The following is a 23,801-nucleotide window of genomic DNA, read 5'->3' on the forward strand; positions in this document are numbered from 1 at the left end:
TCTTCTTGAAACACAGGACGTCGGACTGGAGAACTCCCAACACTCACAGCAAGCTCACAGTAGAAGTGCCGGAGGTCGTTCGGGAACACTTGGCCTAAGCTTTTATTATCCCTTGATCAATGCTGCCAATTGCCCCACCCAAGTCCACACCCCCTGGCCCAAACACCTACTCCCTCCTGATCCTGCTTTTAATTCCCATATTTATGGAACAGAGGAGTTCCTGAGCTCCAGCTGAGAGGGACACTGGCTAGTGTTAACTGCCTGCTACCAATCATTTTATGGAAAGAAACGCAACAACTGTTCCTTACATGCTGGTAAAGGTTGTGACAGGTCATTCTCTACTCAAAGGCTTCCACTGTGCTAATCCTGATTCAAATATAGAGGCCGCAGGGTGGGTCCCTGATCTCAGATCAGATAGATGTTATTTTAAGACCCGCACAATGAAAATGAACTATTTTTATAGGAGTTTGAAAAGAAATATGAACTTGAATTGTTGTGACTTGAGTCGACCCAGGTCACTGTTTTGATGACTTACAACTTGACTTGACAGAAAATAAATGACTTTGACTTGGAAGTTTAAGATTTGTGACGAGACGTGACTTGAGACATGATAAGATAAATAACTATTCTATCTTAATTTTATGTTTTCAGTTTAAATAGTAAACACAACATATTGAAAACGTTAATATTAGTAACATTACCCATTTCTACAACATCAAACTTTCTTTGTCGTTTGAAGTGTCTGTGACGGCTGATGTTAGCCAGACACAATCTGTTCTCTTACAACTCTGTATTAATTCTATGTGTACGTATTTATTCTGGTTTACTCTACCATCATCACTCACTCAAAATCAATGGTGTAACATCACTTACTCAGCCACCATCCCAGTGAGAGATGTTTTCATTTATGGGCTGTCCCCTGGTGGTCCAGCCAAAAATGAATGGAAATCAAATGTTCCATTATTCTATCAGTTGTGGCTACAGTCTCACTTTACAGCCAATATGTGCTTTAACTTTTAGAGTTTGTGAGTATAGCATCTTTTTGTGTGGTTCCTTTAAATGTCCACCAACATAAGTTGTTCAGAGTTTCAATAGGTCTGATGGTGTGCCCTTTGACCAATATCTGCCTGGAGAAACAACGGACCAATTAAAGCTATGTAGGTGGGATGACATCTTCCTACATAGCAAACTAGTTACCTAGCTACACCATAATCACCAAAATCTAAAGAATTAGCGATAGAAAAATGGGGTGGTTGTTAGTGGACTTACAGAAATAACAAAGCAAGTTGGCATATTTATTTGATTGTTTTGAGAGCAGTTTGCTGAACAAATCTCTTTAAGTCTGATTGTCAGCTTGTTTTAGTTTGAAGAAGAATGAAATGTTTTGATACTCGCACTGGGGGCTTCAAAACTTACACATAATGGCTTTAAACATAACGAAGGATTCTTTTTTTTTTTTTTTTTTACAGTATCCGTAGAGAGGAAAATACTACCAATAAAAAAGGTAAATTTCCTGCATGGCCACTTAAAAATAGCCTGAACCCTCTCATCATCCCATGGACAAAATTACTTATTAATGGTTCCAGTCTTGCTGCAGAGATGCCAGCAAACTCAGCAGGAAGCAACTGTTTTCCAGCAGTTCTCACCACATTTTGGAAATTCTCAACTATAGGACTAGAAATCTGCATGTTACAGCAGTTGCAATCTTTAATGACACACTTGATACAAAGTCTTCCTCCCTTTATGCATATTCATGTAGTTAACTTGCGGGATGGAGGACGGCTTGTCACTCTGCATGTTTTGAAAGAAAACAACTGGGATTTAAACCTTCACCTACAACACCCACTTTCTGTGGAAGAAGGTTTCTGCCAGTATACTATCTTAATGTTTATGTTCCCGCTCAGGACTCATTAATTTGGTATTACACATAACTCCCACCTTACCATCCATTAATTCTTCATTTCCCTCTCTGCCGCCTGTATGAATCTTTCCCACACATTCATGCTTTACGCTTGCATGTTTTAGGAGCGTAAACACTGCTACTGTTTGAATATTTTTGACTTAGTTGAACATATTTTGTAGATTTCACCCTGAACTCTACTTGAGTTGTACTGTTGCAAGCTCTGATTCTCACATGTTAATCTGATCAACAAGATGGCAAGCTGCCGCTGCACGCTCGCAGAGCAGCTCCACCGTGGTGGGTGCGGGGAGGATGACGTCAGCCTGCAAAAGGCTCTGATCCTCAGTTTAAACGCCTCATGCTTGGCTGGAAAGCACAAGAGCTCCTCTCTCAGCCAAACCATTCCCTCAAAAGCATATAAGTTAAGCCTGGTCATGGGAAGTCTTCATTAACTTGTGAGCGAAACGTGCACACAGCTCTCCTTTTTAGGACAATGGATGTTTGGATGGCTTGCAGGTTGAGGTTATTTCATTCAAGGGCTGAATGCCAGGGAATCTTGGTTTAAATGGAAAAAGCTTTTTAGTTAAGTGATGAATGGAATCAGCCTGTCAAAGGTTAGGGTTATGTGTGCCTACTGAGACACAAGGCGACGACTTGAAATTGAAAGTATTTACAATAATGTCTGCAGCATATGGCAGACATGCACTTAGGCAGCTTATCTCTGCTTGTCCTTGAAAAAAAGTCGAGACAATTACTAAAGTTTTTAGTGCGTTACTTTCTGCCAGATTGACTGCAGGTCAAACTGCAGCAGCTGCTCAGCTCAGAATAGGTTAGCAGATGTTGAGAAGCCTCGAATGACAAATTGTGTAGGAGTAGGAAAGAGTGTCGTCCAATTGTTTTAGAAAGAACCTTTTTGGAGCTGTGGAGAATGAACAGCTTCATTCTGTCTGTGAAAACGATCCACATGCTCCTAAATCTTTGTGGTCACGTGTGTCGTGGCAGAAAGCTCAGTGTGTGTACCTGCTCTGACTGAGGTCTGACAGATTTATTTTGGGGGGGATTTAAAAATGATTTATCTGCCTTTGTTCTTTATTTAAATAGTCAGGGATTGATGAATATTGCACACACACTATTGATGTATTTCATTTTTTGGACGATTCTTTATTTTTTCAGTTTTCATTTCAATTGGTTGACAATGTAATACACTATATGTATTATGTAGAATATTGAAGAATAATGTTAGAAAATATTTAAAAGTTATTTGCTTAAGAAAGCTGAGTAACTTTGCATATCATATCAATGGAAAATCAATGCACAATCCACATAGAAAAAATACATTTTCATTCAACTTAAAAAAAAAATTCACTCCATCGGCCGCCATATCAGCAATGGGTTCATTTTTCCCCTCAAAAATTGGCATTGTCTCAAAAATCCCATATCAGCCGGATCTAGCTTTGACACCATAACTTCTTAAAATGACAAAAGTGCTATCTCTACTCTTAAATCAGAAGAGATCAAACATATTTTAACGAATCCCACGGCTCATAATCATATTTAACTAAATAATTTTTGGTTTAATCCACTCTTGTTTAATTTATCTGCTATATGAGCCTAACTCATATCTAATGAAATTTACATCACAAGTAAATCCCCAAAGGAGCAGATCATCACTCCAGACTGCTGTTGCCAGTGACAGGATATTTTTGTTTTAAAAAAAAAAGTGTATAACTTCCTTCAAGGACATTCTCAAGGACCTCTGAGAGAGAATGAGAGCAGCTGAGTCTAAACTCAGTGGTTCTTTACTGTTATGTTCTTTATGTGCTTTTCCTGTTGTTGTTTTCTTGAACTGTGCCTCGATGGTTTCAGTTCCTGCACCCACTAGTGTGTCCTCATCGACCTGTCATTTCAAATGAGGTGCCTCTCTTTTATTAAAGCAGTTATTCTTGTATTTTTTTATTGATTTTTGGGACATTTCGGGCAGCAGAACAAGCTTTAAACCCAACACTGACACATTATCACCTAATAAAGGTTATATGTCTTAACAAATAGTTTAGTCTATTTACACATCCAGAAGACAGGGAACAACATTAGCATTTATTTTCAGTTTCTGGCCATCTGGTGAGTGTCCGCCCACTCTTCACTTCCTATTAGCTCTGTTTTGGTCTCCTGAGGGAATCACCAGGCTGTTTACCTGTTAAACTCCTGTCTGCTGTTTGCAGCTGGACATGTGGCAGACAGTCAGTTTATCAGCCTTTTAACCTAAAAGTAAGCTGCCTGCTGCTGAAAACGACACTGATCAGACCAGTGAAAGTGAACCAACACACTAAAGTTAACAAGTTAACAAACAGTTGCTTATTTACTAGTTCGGAAGTTATGGAGTAACATTATCTTTCATTTGGAATTGTGTTTCTGACCACCTAATGAGTATAAGTCCATTATATCCTCTCCTTTAGGTCTGATTTGGTCTCTACCAATAATACACGGTTGCCCATAAAGTAAGAATCATTCTGTTTTCAGACAAAATCCTCTGTTAATTGTGGTTTAATTTTCATTGTGATATGTTTGGAAGAGATTGATTAATACAGTTTTGAGACAATTTACACTTTATCTGTCAAAAATAAATCACATTGTCACAATCACTTAATTGAAAGAGGTTAATATATTTTATCACAACTTTATGGACGACCATGTATTTGGCTCTTAAGCTGCTAAGTATCTCACTATCTTCACCAGGTGTTCGCTGCAGCAGAAAACAATGAGCATGAACAACAATACTAAGGCCTGACTTATTATCAATGATGTGAAAGTTACCGTACATATGAGTAAAGCTGAACGGAAATGTTGATAACTGACTCCAGACCTTTGAGTCAGACCCATTCTGAGTTGACTGACTTGTCTGGCTTCATGACATGATGACATGTTTCTTTGTTCAAAAACCATCTATCCAATGCAGAGGTACTAGGTACTTTTTGGCATCAGGGTTGTAGAATGTTTTTACTTCCATCTCCTCCACTCTTAAAACCCAGATAAAACCAGTATGTTGGCATGGCTACGCAGCAGTGTCGACTTGACTGAGGCTGATAAACCGGTCTCTAGTGATTGGTTATGGAAAATCGAATCCCCCTTCCCCGATGGAAATGGGTTTGAGGGAAACGGAGTGAAACGAGTTGCCAATGATGTCTTGTCTGAAACAATGACATGAATCAGTGAAACTTACCATGTTCATAATTACACTTCTGGTTAAAGAAAGTTATGAGTCAACAAAAATGCACTTGGGTTTTAATACCTTCAGTCTGTCCAAAACCAAATGATTCTGAGTAATCTGAAAAGGCCAGACTACCAGTCATACCAAATATATGCCTTTGAAAACTGTTCCCATTCAACATGAGCCATGTTCACTCCAAACACTAGAGAATATTTCAGCCTGTCTGATGTTAGTAGGATGGGCAGTGAGTCTCAGATGTCAGTCCAGCTTCAGGCACCAACCTGATAAATCACACACTGCAGCTTCACAACCTGTTGTGCATCAAAACACTCTGAACCCAGAGACAAATCAAACTGACAGTGATTCAAAAGAGCGAGCAACTGGGTTCATTGTGTCTAGTATAAAGCAAATATGTTATTATTACTGAGAGCTACTCTGGGAATCATGTTGCTCATTAAGCTAATTTAGTTAGAAATGAAAACAAATGTGTGGATTTACATGCTTGTACACTTGTGGTAATTAGAAGTAAATGGTCCATTCAGTAAACAGTGGAGTGGATGAACCTTTGCACAAAGAAATCCAAACCTAGTTTGACATTTCACTCAGACAGGATGGAAAAATTGCACATCAGAAGAAGATTCAGAGAAAAACAGATAAGAAAAAACTGATCAACTGTGCGATTTCAAAAACAGAACACCAAATCCTGAGTTACATTTTAGTCCGCTCTCTCAGTATAAACATAAATCAACCAAATCCCAACCTTTAGCAAGACTGAGTGCTGCTAGATGCGGCGGCGTGTTGTAATGTCTCCCATGAGCAAACTCGTATTTCCTCCTGGCTCGAACGGAGGAGCACCATCACTTAACTGTCAGGAAACGTATACCATCTGTACTGTCATGCATGAGGCCGCATCACGAATAAACACCAATAAATACCATGCTGATCCTAATGCACACAAGAACATCCATTTGCAGAAGTACATTCTTGTAAATGCAAACTCTCAAACTCCAACTTTCCCTCTGGAACACACAAACAAAAAGACACACTTCTTCCCTGCTTCGGTAAAATGACTCCTCTCAATAAAGATCCCAAGGGTGCAGATAAGGAGATATACATCTTTTACGCCTTGGAGAATCCAACTGTATTGAATTTATTGCTTTTTAAAACAGTGTTCACGTAAACACAAATTACAGGAAACTTTTATGGTCTCGCATGCATCATGAAGAAGGCATTCAACATTTGACCCTTGGACAGTTAAAACCACAGCTGGGATTTATAAAGGAGGAGAGAAAAGGTGCCTCACTTCCCTGGTGGAAATTGGCAGATGGAATAGGTTTACTGCTCAAACATACCGAATTCATCAGCGTGTTATTTTTACTACATTCCATCAACAACAACTTGATTTAGTGCCAATGCTAACTATAGTAGAATTAGTGTGATATCTGGATCTGAAATCCAGCCAGCCACCTATAAATACACAGATGTGTTCCCTCATTTCTCAGTTCCTGCTCACTCAACTCCCACATTGTGCTGTTCTCAACACGGTATTTGTTTCGGTGCTATTTTCAGTATCGTTACTACATCTCATTTGAGAGCATTACAAGGCTTTTCACTTTTAAAATGACCCTAAAGTGGAGCTCTGGAAATACTGCAGCAGCAGGAGCAGAACTGATGGCAAATTAGTCTAACAGGTTCTGCATTATAGCCTCCTTTTCATTCCTCAAATTCTCGACCCCCGGGCTCCTGTCATCATTACATCTATCTACCTTTAACCCCTTCGCTGATCTCTATTGTAACCTGACTGACGGATTTGGAATCACTACAAGGACACATGCACGGCTCCCCTAAGAAGCAAAACAAACCCAGTGCTGAAAAAAAAGAAGAATCCAGATGAGATCCTTTTAAGGAAGCAGCTTTTGAGACTTCAGATCTGGGAATCAAATAGAAAGTAGGTGGCTTTAGTCACCACTTATTATGTTTTAGGCAATAACAGGAATAATACTAATACTACAAAGAAGAAGAAGAAGAAGAATGCTGTTAACCATTTGAGATAATAGTTGTGTAGAAATAACTCCCTAGCTCATTTAAATAAAAAGGCAATAGCTGACACTGTTTTATTGTTTTTTATTCATAAACTTCTCACTAAAAGCATCTGAATTTTGTTGCTGTTTAGAAATAACAACAAGCATCTAAAGACTTCCTTTCTCTGAGAGATTAACTCCCCTCAACATCCTGATAAACCTTCTTTGTGCATAAACAGGAAGTTGATTATCTGCACTCTGACACTGAAGCATATTTTCAATCACTTGCACATTTTTTGCAACATGTTATCCAAGGGTGTCACTTTATGATGAAAGGTGTCAGGGACTGAAGAGCCCAGATGAAAAACTTTTTCTTTTTGAGCAGTCTTCAACTGATGCAACTTTAGGCAATGTATGGGGTTGGGTCTTTATGAGGTCAGAGTCGATAATTACAGGGGAAGAAATACATATTTTAGGCTTAATTTAGAGTCAATGCAAAAAATATACATAAACGTAAGATATGCATCACATCTACCTCAGCTGCAACTTATTTTGGATTATTTTAGAATCTGTGAACTAGGGTTGTTTTGTTTTTATTTTTGCTTATGTTGCTTTTTTTTGACAATGCACATTTATTTCTTCTATATTTACATTGCATTGTATGTTTTCTTACTGTGCAAATAAATTGTTCTCAAAGTGTTCTCATTTATAAGTTAACATTTCTTGGTGCAAGCTATTTTTACAAACTTATTTTTTTTTAAATGATGCTATTAGAAAGGGATGAGAACAAAATGTCCCAAGCGTCCCCAGTGTCAATGACACCTATGATGTCATGACAGTTTAACTGCATATTGCATGGAACAATTATTGCATGCCTTTGCTCAAAAATGCCATTTCAATCCCTCTGAGAGATGAGATACCAGCAGGGAGGAGTAGCTTAAAATGCACCGTTTTTTTAAAATGGAGTTCAGTCTGTTTGCGTTTGTTGGGGTCTGTTCCATCCTGGTGATAGAAGAGGTCTCCAGATGCTTCCTGCAGCTGATTTCGTCACTGTGAAGAAAACCTGGGGCACTTTTACCTCACTGTTATTGTTGGAGCCATTGTTTTAAGACAGAGACGTGATAAAACGGCAACAACCGAACACAAATTTGTCAAATTCACCTTACAGGTTACCGTCTCCGCCGGACATTCACAAATGTCTTGTGTATATATTTGTTCTACTTCCTTTGTGGCGGATGTTTATACAGGAAGCAGAGTTTGATGTTGACGCCACCACATCAGAAATATACACTAATATTAACAAATGGGTCAAGTAGTGGGAAATGATAACGGGGTCGCCGCCAGGTTTCTAAGGAAGTGTTGTGATGATGCCAAGTGATTAAGTAATAACAGCCTTTTGTCTCGTGTAGGGAAGCACAGGCCCTATCATACTCATGACGCTATGATCCAACACGCACACATACATGTTTCCTCTGGAGTGGAAGTGGGAAACATGGCAAGAGAAACTCTTTCAATTGTGGTCAGACTTGGCCACCCATTACGTTGCCTTGCGGTGGCATCGTGTGGCAGCAGCGCGGCCAAAAGACTGCGGAAACATTTTGCCCAGCCTTGCTTAGCTGCCAAAATCAACAAATCATCAAATCTGCCTAACCTTTGGTCAGTCTTGATATGAGTAACAACGATGGATTTACTATGGCAACAACACAGTGCAGGTCTAATGAGCAGCTATACCAAAAATAATACCTCACTTATATATTCAGTGCACATGCATGCATGAGAGGAACTTCATGAGAAATTTGACTTATTTTACTGAAACAAAAGTCTGTTGGCTGTGCACTCCCAAAACAAGCCCGGAGAAGAACTGTTTAATGTTCACTCTGGCACGACCATGTAGGGAAATCCTGACCAAAATATTACCCCGAGCTAAAATTAACCTGAATAGCTCTTCTTTAGTATCCACTGAATGGTATTAACACTAATACCTGGAGACAAAGCATTAAGCTGAACTTATTCACATGACACTGTCGATGACATTTTCCACTCGATTTATTATCGCACTGCACTGCTAGTATATTTTGCCTTTTTTTCTCATTATATCTTTATAAATAGACTTGCTGCCATGTGTAATAGAAGACAGCTGGATATGATTACTTTCCTGCTATATACTTTCATTGTATCAGCTCTCTTGGCCTGAGGTAAATGAAACCAGGGGAACGGCATCAAGGGAATTGCACATTTCTGTTGAACTGTAAAGAGGCAAACAAAGCAGGCAGTGTGGCAGGGTCCCCGCTCTGGGTTTCCACGTGCCAGACAGCATTGAGGCTCTGAGACTTTGTCTTACGGGAGATTCTTTGGGACGCAGCGACAGGAACTCCTGCTCTGCTTTACTCTCCAGGGTTTCCTGTTTATCTGAGGAGACCAGACTTTGGTTAAACAGTAAGCGTAAATGATTTTTCACATTTGTTTAAAGTCTTTTAGAGGAACAGATTAGTGGATTTTACTGCATAACACAGTTCAAATGCTGTACGGTAAGTTGTAAATCACAGAAAAGTCTGTCAGTTATTTTTGTGGGTCTCAAAATCATGTCTTGAAAACCATACTTCTTGTCCAGCACTATATCTTTTTGGGTAAAGCACTCGAAAAATTTATTTTTATCTGATGAACTTCACGATCATAGTCTAAATTTGGTGTGTTTTTTTCTTGATTAATCAATTAACCAGTTACCATTTGTGGCCCTTTTTTTTTAGAATTGGTGGGTGTGAGCAGTGGATGTTTAGGGGGAGATAGCAGGTCAACAATAATGCCACATAGAAGTGGTGAACATCATCTGAAAGCTGTGAACCTGAAGATTCATTTGAGATGCAGCTCAGCACTGTGTGTCATGTTGTTCTGGTCAAATAAAATAAATAAAATATGATTTAATTAATTATTTATTTATTTATCAATATGGTATATAAAGAGGCATAACATTAGTAACGGCTTTCTGAAGTCCATTTCCATGTTCAATTATGTCCCATAAGTTGTTGCAGCAATTTTTGTGTTGATACCATTTGTTACACACATTTGGTGCTGAATAATGCATTTTCATTCATACTGAAAATTGGATAAAAATGGTCAGAAAAACCCTCCAGAATATAACATCAATATATCAAGACCTTTGGAACAACATAGAAGAATCCATGCTCACTGGCCTACAAAATGTCAGAAAATTAGGAAAAAAGTCCAAAAGCCCAAGTTGGCAAATTGAAATCGCTTCTTTTGACTAAACAATAGTTCAAAACCCAAAGTATTCTGTTTCATTGTTGTAAAAGGCGAAGAAAACGTTCTTGGCATTTTTGCTAACAAAATACAAAATAGTCCCCCTCCACACACAAAGCATTTAAAATACTCTTCTACAATAAACATTTTGTTTAACTTGGTTTTCCTGCATAAAAAGAAAAAGAAACTCTGCAAAGGGGTTAGAAGAACACATACTTTTTCTCCCTATTCGAGAAATGACCACCGCTGTTGCTTGCATTAGGTTGACTGCTCAATCTGCAGCGATAACCAACAAAATATAGCTAACAAAACATAGCATGTAAATGATGTCTCTGTCCGCCACATTTAGCTAAATGAGTTACGGTATGATGCTAACAAGCAGACACACCAGCAGTTTAAAACATTAGCTCCTTTCAATTGAATTTGCAGAGGTAATGATACAGAGAACCTGGTTCCTTCTGTAACTTCATAGACCTTCATCAGTTTGAAAATCTCATGCATTGTATTGCTCATATCCAACATGTCTTTAGTTTTTCCATTGAGTCGTTAAAGACTGGGGATGGTCTGCTGCATTTAGCTTTGACAGATAAATGTTCATCCTGCAGATGCTTCACTTACAGCAGCAGTCATCACAATAAAGTTTGGTGGACCTTTAAATACTCCGGTGGTACCGAGCAAATGTTTGTGGGACATTAGATATAGGGCACATGCTCAGTGGAATATAGGCCAGAGGAAAGCATGGGGGGAAAGTGAGCAGGATACTTTACAAGCTAAATTAAACAGACAACTGTTATAGGCAGGGCTTTAAATGTCTATTTTAGCTCCTCCTTGGAGACGGCGATGCCTCGACAGAGCTACACAATACCACTCATGACCACAAATGGAGTTAGGTCTTGGCACGGTTTCAAGGCTCACGTGCGCTGTGAGGGGACATGTATATGACGATGGATGGACTGCCAAAGATGTAAACATGCCGTGAGATGTATAGATCACAGTAGAAGTGTAGAACATCTTACAAAGGAAGAGTTAAAATGTGTTTACTAAGATGAGCAATAAATCAAAGCTAAGTGAGCAGTAAAGCCAGCCTCGAACTAAACAGTACTCGACACAATAAATAATGAATGTTTTATGGTTTATACTAAGACATATGTCACACTGTAATATTGACATTACACCTGTTGCAATTTAAATCTGTGGACACTGATGTCTTTCACTCAACATATAGCATGCAAACATACATAAACAAAGTGCAGAACATGATCAGAACAATTTATCATTTCATTATTTGATTTGATTTATTTCTTTAGCTGGTGGACTCTGTGGATGACAGCATCAATAGCTCAATCAGCCACTTTGGTCCAGACTAAAATATAACAACATATCATGGATGATTTGCCTTTCCTCTAGTGCCGTACCATGAGGGTGACATGTTTGGTTCGAAATTAAATGCCTTTACAAATACTGAATGGATTGCTGTGATTTTTGGTACAGACAATCATATGAATTGAATTAAACAGACAATCTTTAACCTTTTAAAATGTTAAATTACTGCAGGTAATGACTTTAAAGAGAAATGGTAATGAGGTTTAATAAAGCCGAACAACTTAGAAATTAAGAGTGTTTTTTTTTCAATAGAAAAGGATTGAAGCTGTGATTCTATTAACCAGACTAATGACTCTTTATCAGCCCTCTTATCTGTACATGGAGTTAAGGTTTTATCTAGTACCATCGCTCGGTCAAAATTGAACAATCTTTAAAATTGAATTTGTCAGATAGTGTAGTTTATGACCACATACCTGCAAAAATAATGAAACATCCCCCCCCTTCTGCTGTAGTTTGCGCAAAAAGTTAACACAAAAAAAAGTTAATAAATATAATAATGAAAGCACAACAAACATTATAATTTTGTTTTCAGACACAATCCCCTGCTCATTGTGGTTTCATTTTCACTGTGATGTGTTTGGGAGATTGACGAATAAAGTTTTGAGAAGATATAGACTGTATCTTTCAATAATAAATCACATTGTCACAATTACAGAATTTCATGGAAAGGGGCGACTATGTAGATATTTTTACCACTGTAATAAAGTTTAATTTCTGAGGCGTCAAGTAGATCATGAATAACACTCGAAACCTTTAGACTATTTCACCACAACTTGAGACACTACCATTCCAGTATTCCATGCCAAGTGATCAAAATCACTTAATACAACACATCAAACTAAAGAATTTCTGGTAAAAGTCGGTGGATTTCTTGTTAAATGACTCATTGCCATCTCACGCACACAGCACCTCTGGTCATCTGAGCCCTAATCATTCATCAGTCATCACTGCGAGGAACTGCATGTTTTCCCTTCCTAAATGTGAGGTACAACTCCAGTAAAACCCTGCGTGGAGTTTATTTAGCTAAAAATAACCAAACAAAGACCATCTGGAGGGCTGGTATGCTGGTCGATGCCAATGAAAACATGTTTAAGATGATCAACATGAAAGACTTGCATAATTTCAGCAGGAATTACTAGAGTCTGAACTATTAGCTTCTGTACTCTGTGCTCTCTCAGTAACTCCAGTTCTGCTGTTGTGTTCTCAACACTGCATGATTTACTGAGTGGCCGGTCCAGCTTTTTACTTGATTTCAGATGGTGAAAATTGAGCATGTCTGTTACAGTCTTGTTGCTGCATGTACAGTACATTATGGTGAACGAATACAACAAAACCTTATTAAGTTTGGCTGTTAACTGAGGTCCTTTAAAAGTGTTTATATCATTTATAAAGTCAACAAATGGGGTCGACAGATGGTCAAACGTGAGAGCGGCTCAGAATAGCTCATGGCCTGCTTCCACCAGCTCTCATGCATCAGAGCTTGAGCAATCAACCCTGACGTGAGGGTTTTCCATCAGCAGCGCCAGCATGCAGCTCCAGTTGACACAACAGCAGCCCAGCACCCTGCTGTGACGCCAGCCCCGGCCGTGTGTTTTCACTGTATGTTTTAGCTGAGAGGAGGGTGGGGCGGGGGTGCACAGCTCCCCCCTTACCCCACCCTTGAGGATGCAGTCGGGGCAACCAGCTGGTTTCCATTAGCATACCTCTTCTGGGGAATGGGAGAACTGGCTCATGTGGGCAGACACATGAGGAAGATAAATGATGCGATTGGTCAAGCAGACTAGACTCATCTCAGAGCGGAGCCAGATCACCTTTGATTATGGTGATTCTTTAGCTATTCTCTACAGCACCAACATTATACTGTATGATGATGAAGACTCTGGGCAGACAGTTATCATGCCAGGTCATAATCTTTGTCCCTTTTACTTTTCATACATATCTTAACATTCAGCATGTAAACAGCTTGGTGAAGTTGTAATTTGGGTGCCACACCTTTACCGTCTTGTGTGGCTTTTCAGCTTCAAGTGAATCTGGGAATCTCACATTCTACTTTTAGATGCTGAGCAGGTGGAATTTGTGGCCACTTATAGAGAAAAAAAATAATCCACACAGGGAAAAGTGGCAACCATGCTGCACTTCACACCTCAGTCAAGCCAATCCAACAAACCAAAGACATCATGTCATCTACACCATCTGTAAACTGAAATATTAACTGTTAAAGGGCTAGTTCAACATTTTCGGAAACAGATTTCACAATTCACTTTTGTTGCTAGAATAAGGCGATAAGATGGATATCATTCTTATATCTTTTCATACACTGGGGCCAGGAAATGGTGAATTTAGCTTAGCTTAAACACTGGAAACAGAGGGAAACAACTTGCCTGTCTTCTCAAAGTAAAAAAGAAAACACAACATTTTGCATCATTGAGCAAAAAAAAGCTTAATTACCTTTCAGATAATTAAGATAATTTTAATAAATTATAATTCAAGTTGTCTGAGAGAAATTTTTAAATGTGTGTAATAACTGATTCCAGTTTATTTGCAATTAAAGCATCTGTATATGACAAAACTTGTCTGATGGAAGGGGCTAATAACAAAAAGAGAAGATCTTCAGGAGGAGGGCTGTATTTTCAAATTCTGCAGATTTTTTTTGCCTTTTTTCAGAAAATTGCCTACCCCAGTTTTAAAATGTACATTATCTTTACGTAAAAACGACAAGTTGATGTAGACTTCAGGAAGTTACTGCACCCAGCCTTGAAAAAGTTCAGCACACAACCCCTCGTAAATCTGCATTAATGTTTCGCAAACTTCTCCAAAAAAGAACTTCTCCTTCACCAACATCAAAGTGTTATTTCATCCAGTAACATTATTGCCTCTAGCTGTAAAACACAACTCACCCCTGAAGTTACATGTAGCCTGATGGATAGCACTTAAAGTGCAAGTGTGTTTATCTCACAGCTAGAGAGATGCCACAGATATGTGGCACCTACGAGCTACGACTGGGTGATAATTCACTCGCCCACCCACAAACCTAAAGATGTTTGGTTCAAGTGTTGAAATGTCCGATTTACTCTGGGCAGAAACACTACTTTACATGTCTTACCCTCCTGCTAATGATCTGTGTGCTTAAACTTAGACAGAAATAAGTAAAAATTAAATCTGAAATGTTAGATTATTCCACCCAGGTTTACTGAAGAGCGTGGATAAACACACACCTGACGTCACTGAATAAACCTTGATAACTGTGATGTGTGAGCAGTGATGAATAAAGGAGCTGCAACTGCTCAGTGTGATATCCACTCATTACAGTCTGAGCGGTTGAAGGAAGACAGGCAGGCGTGGTAATGACAGCCCCCCTCAGTCAGCAGCTCAGCCTCCCACAGTGAAAGCGCCTGGAGAGCACAGTTAAGAATGCCAGTGAAATTTACAGGCCTGCAGCGGGCCTCCGCATGAGAGGAGGTGAAACATGGATGGTGCCCTCAGGACGAGGAACCCTCTCTGAGGCTACATGGCTAAATCGCACAGGAACACAATAGAGGGACTATGCGATGACAAAGGCGACTCTGTTTCCTGTTTCTGTCAGCTTCTGCAGGCGCACATTTGAGCAGCAGGGTTTCATGAACCATCAAGCGCCTGACTGTTACCTTTAACCTCGCCCAGCGGGGTAGCGTAAGGAGCTTCCCAGCAGATGCCTGCTAATCTGGAGCCTTCAGCTGCAGCAGCCCCCTGCTCTTACTCCACTATGAGATATGTGATGGTTTTTAATTTCTCTTGACATTTTAATTTTCCTCTTGTTTTGATCTGTCTAAACATTTTAGCAGGAAATGTGCGCCCTTTGATGCTCCAACCAAAAGCCACATAAACAGATAAGAAAGAAAAACACACCACATGAGCAAATAAACTCACATCGCACGTCAACATTGCAAAGTGAGAATGTTCAAGGTTATGTGAAAGCGCAAGAGGGATCAGCTGAGGACATGGACTACCCAACACAAACAGCTCAGTGCCACGACCACAAAATCCAGCCTTACCTTAACGTAGGCGGTGTATCGTTGGCACTCCTCCCTGTTGATGTCCAAGCTGAGCTGCTGGCTCATCTGGCTGATCTGAGATCCGCTTTGAGTGAAGTAGACCCGGGAAGGCTGGCTCTTCTGTCGTTTATCCACATCAGCTGTCAAGTTGTACAGCAGCTCTGAGAACGGACAGAAACACTGTTACACATAACATCATCTGACAGCGATGGTTCTTTGAGTAAAGATAATCTTGAGAAACACGTCAAGTATGCAGGGTTTGGTTTTCTGGGAACTGCCATCAAAACTTGGGTAAAAATAAATTATCCCTTATTGCAGTGAAATGAAAGTGACTCAGAGGAAAGATGGGAACATGTTTGACATTTCTTGGTCAAATTATCGGATATTACTTTAACTTAACAAGAGCCCTTTGTTCCATGGCCTGTAATGAAAACAGAGCTAATTTCAGTAGATTTTATCTCTTTGCTGATAGCTTTCATACCACCATGAACATCAACTTAGCATTGGCCTTGAACAATCAGGAATTTATTATTTTATCTATGCTGTCTTCAAAGCCACCAAAGTCCATTGACAAAAACAGTAATTTTACCTCGATTAGCATGAGATAACAGAAACAAACTGTACCATGCAAGCTAAAATTACTGTTTTAGTCAATGGAGTTTGGTGCATTTCAAGAGCATAGATAATGGCTTCAGTTCCTGCCTGCATACATTTAAATGAGTCTGTCTGTAGCAAAGTAAAGCAGTGAAAATATTAGCATTAGATTAAAATTTCCATACACTTACTGATAATGATTTCTTTCAGGTGGCCAAAATACATTTTGCTGCTGCCCCCATCCACAGCAGTACAATCCTTAGCTTCTGTGTTACGACTACTTCACCCAAATTGTGGTGAGCTGATTGCCATCTACATTAGGTAATACACTGACTATGGATAAGTACCTCATACAACCTCACTTTAAAAAATCCCACCCTATCCCTTTAAGCCATTTTAATAATGAAGGCCGATGCTGTGATTTGTGCCAAAACGACAGAGATTAACAAAAAAGGAAGTCGATTTTCCAGCTGGTGGGGCTGAACTAGTATTACAGTGAATTAAACATTTCAATAACAACATACCTGCTGGTTCCACCCCTGGCCTTAGTGACATTGAGACATAGAACACTTTAAATCTATTTTTGAATTGAGAAATGAAGCAACATTAGCAACATTTCCGAGAAGACCATATATGGGCATCTGGCCATTTAAAATTCATTCCTCTGAATGAATCAGTCTCAGTCTGTAGTAATTGCCTCATAAGGGTGTCACACTGGTAAAACAGTGGATAGGATGGCAACACACCCCAGTCGGACCAAAGCCTACTGTTTCCTCCATCAAGCAGAGGTAACGCCATGAGCTCACTCCAGAGGAGGCAAAGGAAGGTTTCATTAAGGGAGTCACCAAACACATAGTGCTACACTTTCCGTGGTTTTCGCCAGACGGCTAAACAGAGAGGCTTTATTGTTGTGAGCCACGACGTAGTCATTATGTAACGACAGGGCTCCTGCTCCCCTGGGGGGGGGTTGTGAGTTACCACACCCAAACACTGAAACAGGACTGCACCTCAGCACTCAACAGGCACCGCACCCAAGAGCCAGTTAGCAAAGGCTGAAGGGTAAACCGTCGGCCAAACGCACTGACAGTCAGCCACGGGCCAAAGGCTAACCACACCGACCATCTCCGAGCATGGGGAGAATTGCTCACAATGATCGTGTTTACAATTTTCCCCCATTTAAATGACCACCAAAAGTTCAAGGAGCATGATTTTCACTTCCTCACAACACACAAAATCACCAAAATATACTCCATATGATCAACACCAGTGACACATTATTACTGAGAGTTATGGTTTGTGAGATTCAATTTCAAAACACACAGTAACGTCACTGTGCCTGGGCACTGGTCACCAAAAAAAATAAAAAAGTAAATCACTCACAGTATAAACACAGCTTGTCGCTCTTACATTTATGGTTGTGTGGATTAAACAAATTCAATACAACATATTAACTAATGTAACTGTATCCCAAATCGGACACCGTTCAGCTAAGATTCTATCAAAATTTCACATTAACTACTAATATAAATGATCATGTTATGCTTTAAATGAATGAAATGGTGTAAAAAATAATGTCTGACTTCTTATGTTTTTAACTGTATATTGTTTTAACTGTGTAAATTAGGCTTGGGTTTACCAGAGTCAGCAAAAGGATGCTAACGCCGGTAAATTAGCCGTACGCTAACTGTATCTCAAATCGGACATTTGGATCTTCTCGCTGTAAAACAATGGGGGCTGCTGAGTTTTTCGGGGGCAATTGGATGTTTCTGGGTAAGCCAAATAAATAACACCAATATCAACCATCGTTATCAACACACCTGGACCGTATTTCTGTCCTTCACAATAAAATACAGTACAGCAAAAATAAAGATGTACTTTTAAGATTGTGGCCCAAGCATTCTTACTGCTTTCTCTCATCAGATTTTCTTTCGTATTGTAATTAGACATGTAAATCTCCATGTACATAAATTAAATTTCACATGTTTGTTAAATATGTATAAATCAATTATACCTACACAGGTGGTGGCGATCTTAATCGAAATGACGTGAAACACTGGAAAGTGCAGCATTGCAGATGTGTCAGATTTGGGATACAGTCTCTGTAGTACTTGTATAGGTGTTGGTATTTTTTATTTTATTTAGAGAGAGCCAAGTCTTTATGCAGAGCTAATCATCTCCTGGGCCTGTGTCTGCTAAATATTTTGTATTGTGGAAATATGTATTTGTTTCAGTGGTATCTATCCGAGTAAAATCAGTCACAGGTAGTTTAGTGTCCCTTTGGACTGACAGCTTTTGTAGGATTCCTCGGTCCTCACCTATCTGTCCGGGCAGCTGTCTTCCTCTGAAGCGCATGCAGACGGTGACGTTGAAGCAGTTCAGGTTCAGGTGGCCCTGGTGGCCCTCGTGGCACTGCGGCACAGAGATGTTGATGGAGACAGGCAGGAAGATGGAGACATCCACCGTAATGACAGGTCGTGTCCTGCAACCACACCAACCGACACGTGAACACAGCGTGGGAGAGACTAAAGTGACTCACAAGTAGAACAAAATAGTGCAGTGTCACACAGAAGAATCTAGCTACTCACCTCAGCAGCACCACACTATCTGACATGAAAGCTCCAATAGTGACATCTGTAAGAAAAATATTAACATGATTAGGAAAGCCATATAGATGATATAATAATGCAACATCTGCAAATCCAAAACAATGCACAGAGGTCTTTAACTGTCCTGCTGGCTAAGTCTGAATGCCGGCTGTGGAATGCAGTAAACAAGATGCCTCTATCACGAGTCTTTGCACTGTTATTGCAAGAGAATGAGAGTCAAAACGATAAGGGCAAAAAAACAAATATTTCATGATCTCATCCTTTTGATGTTTTCCTCCTATTGTCCTGATATGGTTAAGCCTCTGGTATGATCTTACCTGCGTATCCATTGTTGTCCATGTCCACATTCCCTGAGATAGACTGGCCAAACATCTGCAGACCAGGGCTTACACTGCGCCCAGACAGTTTCTGTAACAGATGATACCAGCTTTTAAATAACATGTGTGAGCCAATGTGGGAATAAAAGAGCACATTGTATGATTTGTTGCTGTTGCTGAAGTTTTGATACTTCTTTGTACTGAATTATTATTGTAGTACTGATACCCAGCCCTACTAGCCCCCTCCAGGTTCTAGCTCTATATTGAGGTTTCAAGAGTTATTAGTTGACTTTCTTTCTTGACAAATTGCTGAGTATAAAAACATGCAGTGGCGCTTCTTCCACAAGCAGAATGTACTACATGCTGCAACTAAATCTTGTTTTTAATATCAATTATTCTATTATTAATTTAGTTGAGTGGGTTCCGCAAAAGTCGGACATTAAAGCATTGTCAGTTATGTTTTTTTTAACCTGAAATCTTGCAAAAACATTGGTTTTCAATACATTTTTGTGGCATTGTCATTGTGGGAATGGTTGAACTCCAAAGTGAGACTGTTTGGAATCTGAATACTTTTTCCACCACTGTTCAAAACATCTCATTGGTGATGATGTAATGTTTACAGTAAAAGGGGGATTTTTAACTGAAATACTTTGTAATCATTAATAAGAAAAGAAGCACATGAAGAGCTGCTTGCTCCTGGTTCATGTGTTCCCGAGGCTACATCACCACCTGCGATGTTACCACACATTACTCAGCTCCTTCACAAACACAAGGTGAACACATGTGCTTCATCTAAATTTAGCTTGTGAAGCTATAAGCAACTACTCAAACTATAGATGAGGGAATTGAGATATTCCTTTGCTTAAATAGAAAATAAATTGAAAGAAATCAACATGATATTGTCGTGTTATGTGACCCTAGGAGGAGTTCCTACCATTGAGTATTTGCTGATGATTCCTGTGGCGTCCCCATGGTAGATATAAACAGCTCCTCCATAGTCATCCTCTTTAGGTGCTCCTATGGCTACATCTGAAATAAACAAAGTACAAAATGTGTTTCTGTAAAAGGTCAACTTGGAAATGAATGAGTGCTTAAAGTGTTTGTGAATTTGTACAAAACCTTCATTAGCCCTGGGAAACAAGCTGTTACAGTAAGAGACTTAATAGACAATTAAGTGTTGTTAGTAGCCATAAAAACTTCTGCGACCTCTGAGAGAGTGGAAACAAGACCATAAAGTGCTGGCAAGAGCACTGAAACAATGTCTCCTTATCCCATTTCCACAGAAAGTCCATATATAAACTTTCTTTTTATAAACCAAAACACTTCCATGCCATGTGCAGCATACCAAAGCAGAAATGGTAAAAGAATGGCCCTGTATTTAAGTAAATATCACACACGTGAATGAACTTATTATGTAGAAAATTAAACAAGTGATTTGTGCTTAGTGAAACCAAATGTGATTTCTGCAGTAGTTCTACTAAATTAAAAAGTAGCACTTTGGTTGTAAATAATAGCATGTCAGTCAGAGCAAGTTTGGCTCTTTCGACACTCCGAGAGTGACGAGTTGCAGGGTGAGTTATGCCTCCCAGCTGCCATCTTTCTCCGCACATACGCACACTTTGTGCCAGGCTGCAAGCCTCGAGGCGTATATCTCACAGGGAGATGAAACCGGGCAGCAGCTTCCAGCCCTCGATTTTGAGACGGACGCCAAGTCGAGCCCTCACAGCCAAGCCAATGCAAGTGCCAGGAAAACAGACAGCGTAAATGTATGTCTGTGTGAATAATTTGGCCTCCATCTGGATGACTCTGTGCACACGAGGGTGAGAGAGGGCAATATTTTCTAAAGATCCCCCTCACCGCATGGTAATTCAAACAAAATGTCTGTGAAAATGACGGGTTTTGTTGCACCTACTGAGAATCTCAACCAGCCAACATTTGCTTGTGGGCTGATGTGGATTTATTTAAACTGTGTGACTTTATTCCTCGCCAGATGACAGAGGAAACAGCTTTGTTGCATGGCTACCGGACAATGTTACACTAATAGCACTGAATACTGTTGTAAAGTGGTTGCCATTGCCATCACAAGACTTATACATATAAAAACATGACCCCCATCTGAGTTCTGACCTCTCACCAGTGGCTCCAGTGTTGGTTTACATACCCAGAGATAGCTTAGTGGTTAAAGGACAATACTAGTAGTTTTGGATTTATGGACCTCACATTTGGTGCATCCAAGGACATCTGAAGTCACAGGGGGAAATTAATATGATCTTTGTTTTGGTTTGTATTGCGGAAGCTGATTCATAAAGAGCTTTTTAAAAGACTCACTTCTCTCAACTCCCTGAACCCTCAAGCTGTTTCAGGATTGTTGTTTTTTTGCTCTTGTCTCACTGTGGCCATGTTTTTAACAGCAATACATAAGTCCTGCACCTCAATGGAAGCAGTACAATCATGACTATATGTAGGGAGAACTACACAGCAATAATGACAAAACTGTACTAAAGAATTTAATGTTTTTTACAGGATCTGCTTCGTGCAAAATTCGTCCAATTTTTGACAACATTTTAAATGAATAATGCAGGGAATTTTATAACATTTTATGCTATTTCAAGCTTATATTTTAATATGATGATTTCTGGTTTTACAGATTTTATATGATAAATGGTGTATTTTAGCAATTTTATTAAAGAAAACATGTCCTATAAACCCATCAGAGGGTTCAGGGTATCAGACACTGTATCACTACACAACAATTATTTAATTTTAACAGTAATACTATAACATATCATCACTGTTTAAGTCGCATAAAGTTTTTACAGTGGCTGTCTACAAATTAGGAAGCTGTTTCATGGCTGTAAAAACGGTCAACACAACTGTAAAGCACAAGTGATTTGTGTTTAATGGACGTAAATATGTTGAACCTCCAGTGTGGTCTTTTGCGTCAGCAGTTCTCAACCTTTATGGCTTTTGACCCCTTAAAGTAAAGCAGTCACTACTTATGACCCCTTGTCGCAGGTTTCAGATTCCTATCAGCTCCTTTTTTCTTTTAACTTCTCAGGTTTGGTTATTGAATTACTGTTTACAGCTCAAAGAGGTAAAAGGATCCAAACATTTCACAGAAATGATAGAAAAAAGGGAAAAGGGGAAATTAGCAACAGAAGTTTGCCTTTTTGTCTTGCTCATCCCATTAATCTTCTCATGACTGTTCAGATTTATGATTTGACCCACTGAAGGAATCCCGACCCATAGGTTGGGAAGCACTATTTTAAGTATATCTAAAGAATGAAGAAGAAGAACTAGGATGTATCGTATTGCCAGATTCCTCACAACAAACATCCCCAGTTCAGAATAATGCAACATGGAACATCTACGGTGACAACTGAGCGAAAATCTCCTGCCGATGAGAACCATGTGATACAGTCAAAAGCTCCAAAACAAGCAAATAAGTGGAAGTTGAGTGGAAACTAGGGATGGGAATGATTAGTCAAGAATTTGGTCGATCACGTGGAATTTTAAAGGGATCTGTGTATTTTTTAATTTTAACGTACGTGAAAAAGCCAATGAGCAGAGAATAAAGATGGATAAAGCTACAGTTTGCAAACTGAAAGTTGCAATAACAACTATAAAACACACAGAAATACAAGTATTTATTTGAGCAAAACTAGCTTACTGTTTCAAACCTTGCTAGCATTAATTACTAGGTTTATTTTATCCAAAACATATTTAATTACAAAACACACTAAAATATGCTGTGAAAACTAACCTCATGCCTCTTCGGGGGCTAAAACATAAAAAAAATTGAACTCCTTGACATTTACAGTTTAATCTCACTTGAGTAATTTTTACGATCAACAGGAAGTCTCTTTTCGTTCTTTCAAAATAAAAGCATCCGTTATCAAAACAGACTTTTTCCTAGTACTGTATAAATATCTTGTATAAATGTTTTTATACATACAGGATCGTTGATAATTAAAGTTATAGATGCTCGAATTGGCAGGTTTCTTCCAAACGCCCATCCTTAGTGGAAACTGTTACGTCAACTGGGTTATGAAGTCAAGCATGAAGTTTCTATTATGTTATAACCATACTGACCTTGATATCCATCGTCATCTATGTCTCCGATTGCAGCAATGCATTCTCCAAAGTGTGCATTAAACGCATTGTCCCCACTTAAAACAGCGTTCTCCTCCATCACCCCCTGAGAACAGCAGCAGACAAGATAACATTTTATATACAGAGCTGGCAGAAGAACAAAGAAACTGTTTATTGCTGCAGTCAAATTATTGCAGTTCTCAGATAAAATTCTTTGGAAACGACTGTTAGTTGGCTTTTCTCCAAACAATTTCACAACCAAACAGACAGTCAACTTCCCCGCAATAACTCGTAAATACAAAATGTACAAACAGAAGCTCCGGTCTTGGTCAGTTAAATAATTTCTCAGCCGAGTCTCACAATGCTGCACTGTATTATTCTGCTATCGTGATAA

The 23,801-nt window shown here is 39.3% G+C and overlaps 1 protein-coding gene across 1 annotated transcript in view; it reads right to left on the reverse strand.

Annotated features, from left to right (window-relative positions):
* Positions 1-23,801, reverse strand: part of itga9 (integrin, alpha 9) — a 55,055-nt gene that overhangs the window by 18,816 nt on the left and 12,438 nt on the right. The window contains exons 10-15 of the mRNA XM_059359724.1: positions 23,408-23,513; positions 20,250-20,344; positions 19,316-19,406; positions 18,978-19,023; positions 18,708-18,871; positions 15,799-15,959 (exon numbers count right to left, since the gene is read on the reverse strand). Coding sequence (XP_059215707.1) covers positions 15,799-15,959; positions 18,708-18,871; positions 18,978-19,023; positions 19,316-19,406; positions 20,250-20,344; positions 23,408-23,513 — 663 coding nt within the window. The remainder of the gene's footprint in view (positions 1-15,798; positions 15,960-18,707; positions 18,872-18,977; positions 19,024-19,315; positions 19,407-20,249; positions 20,345-23,407; positions 23,514-23,801) is intronic.

This window comes from Centropristis striata, chromosome 20 (assembly GCF_030273125.1).
Source record: "Centropristis striata isolate RG_2023a ecotype Rhode Island chromosome 20, C.striata_1.0, whole genome shotgun sequence".
NCBI classification, from domain to species: Eukaryota; Metazoa; Chordata; class Actinopteri; order Perciformes; family Serranidae; genus Centropristis; species Centropristis striata.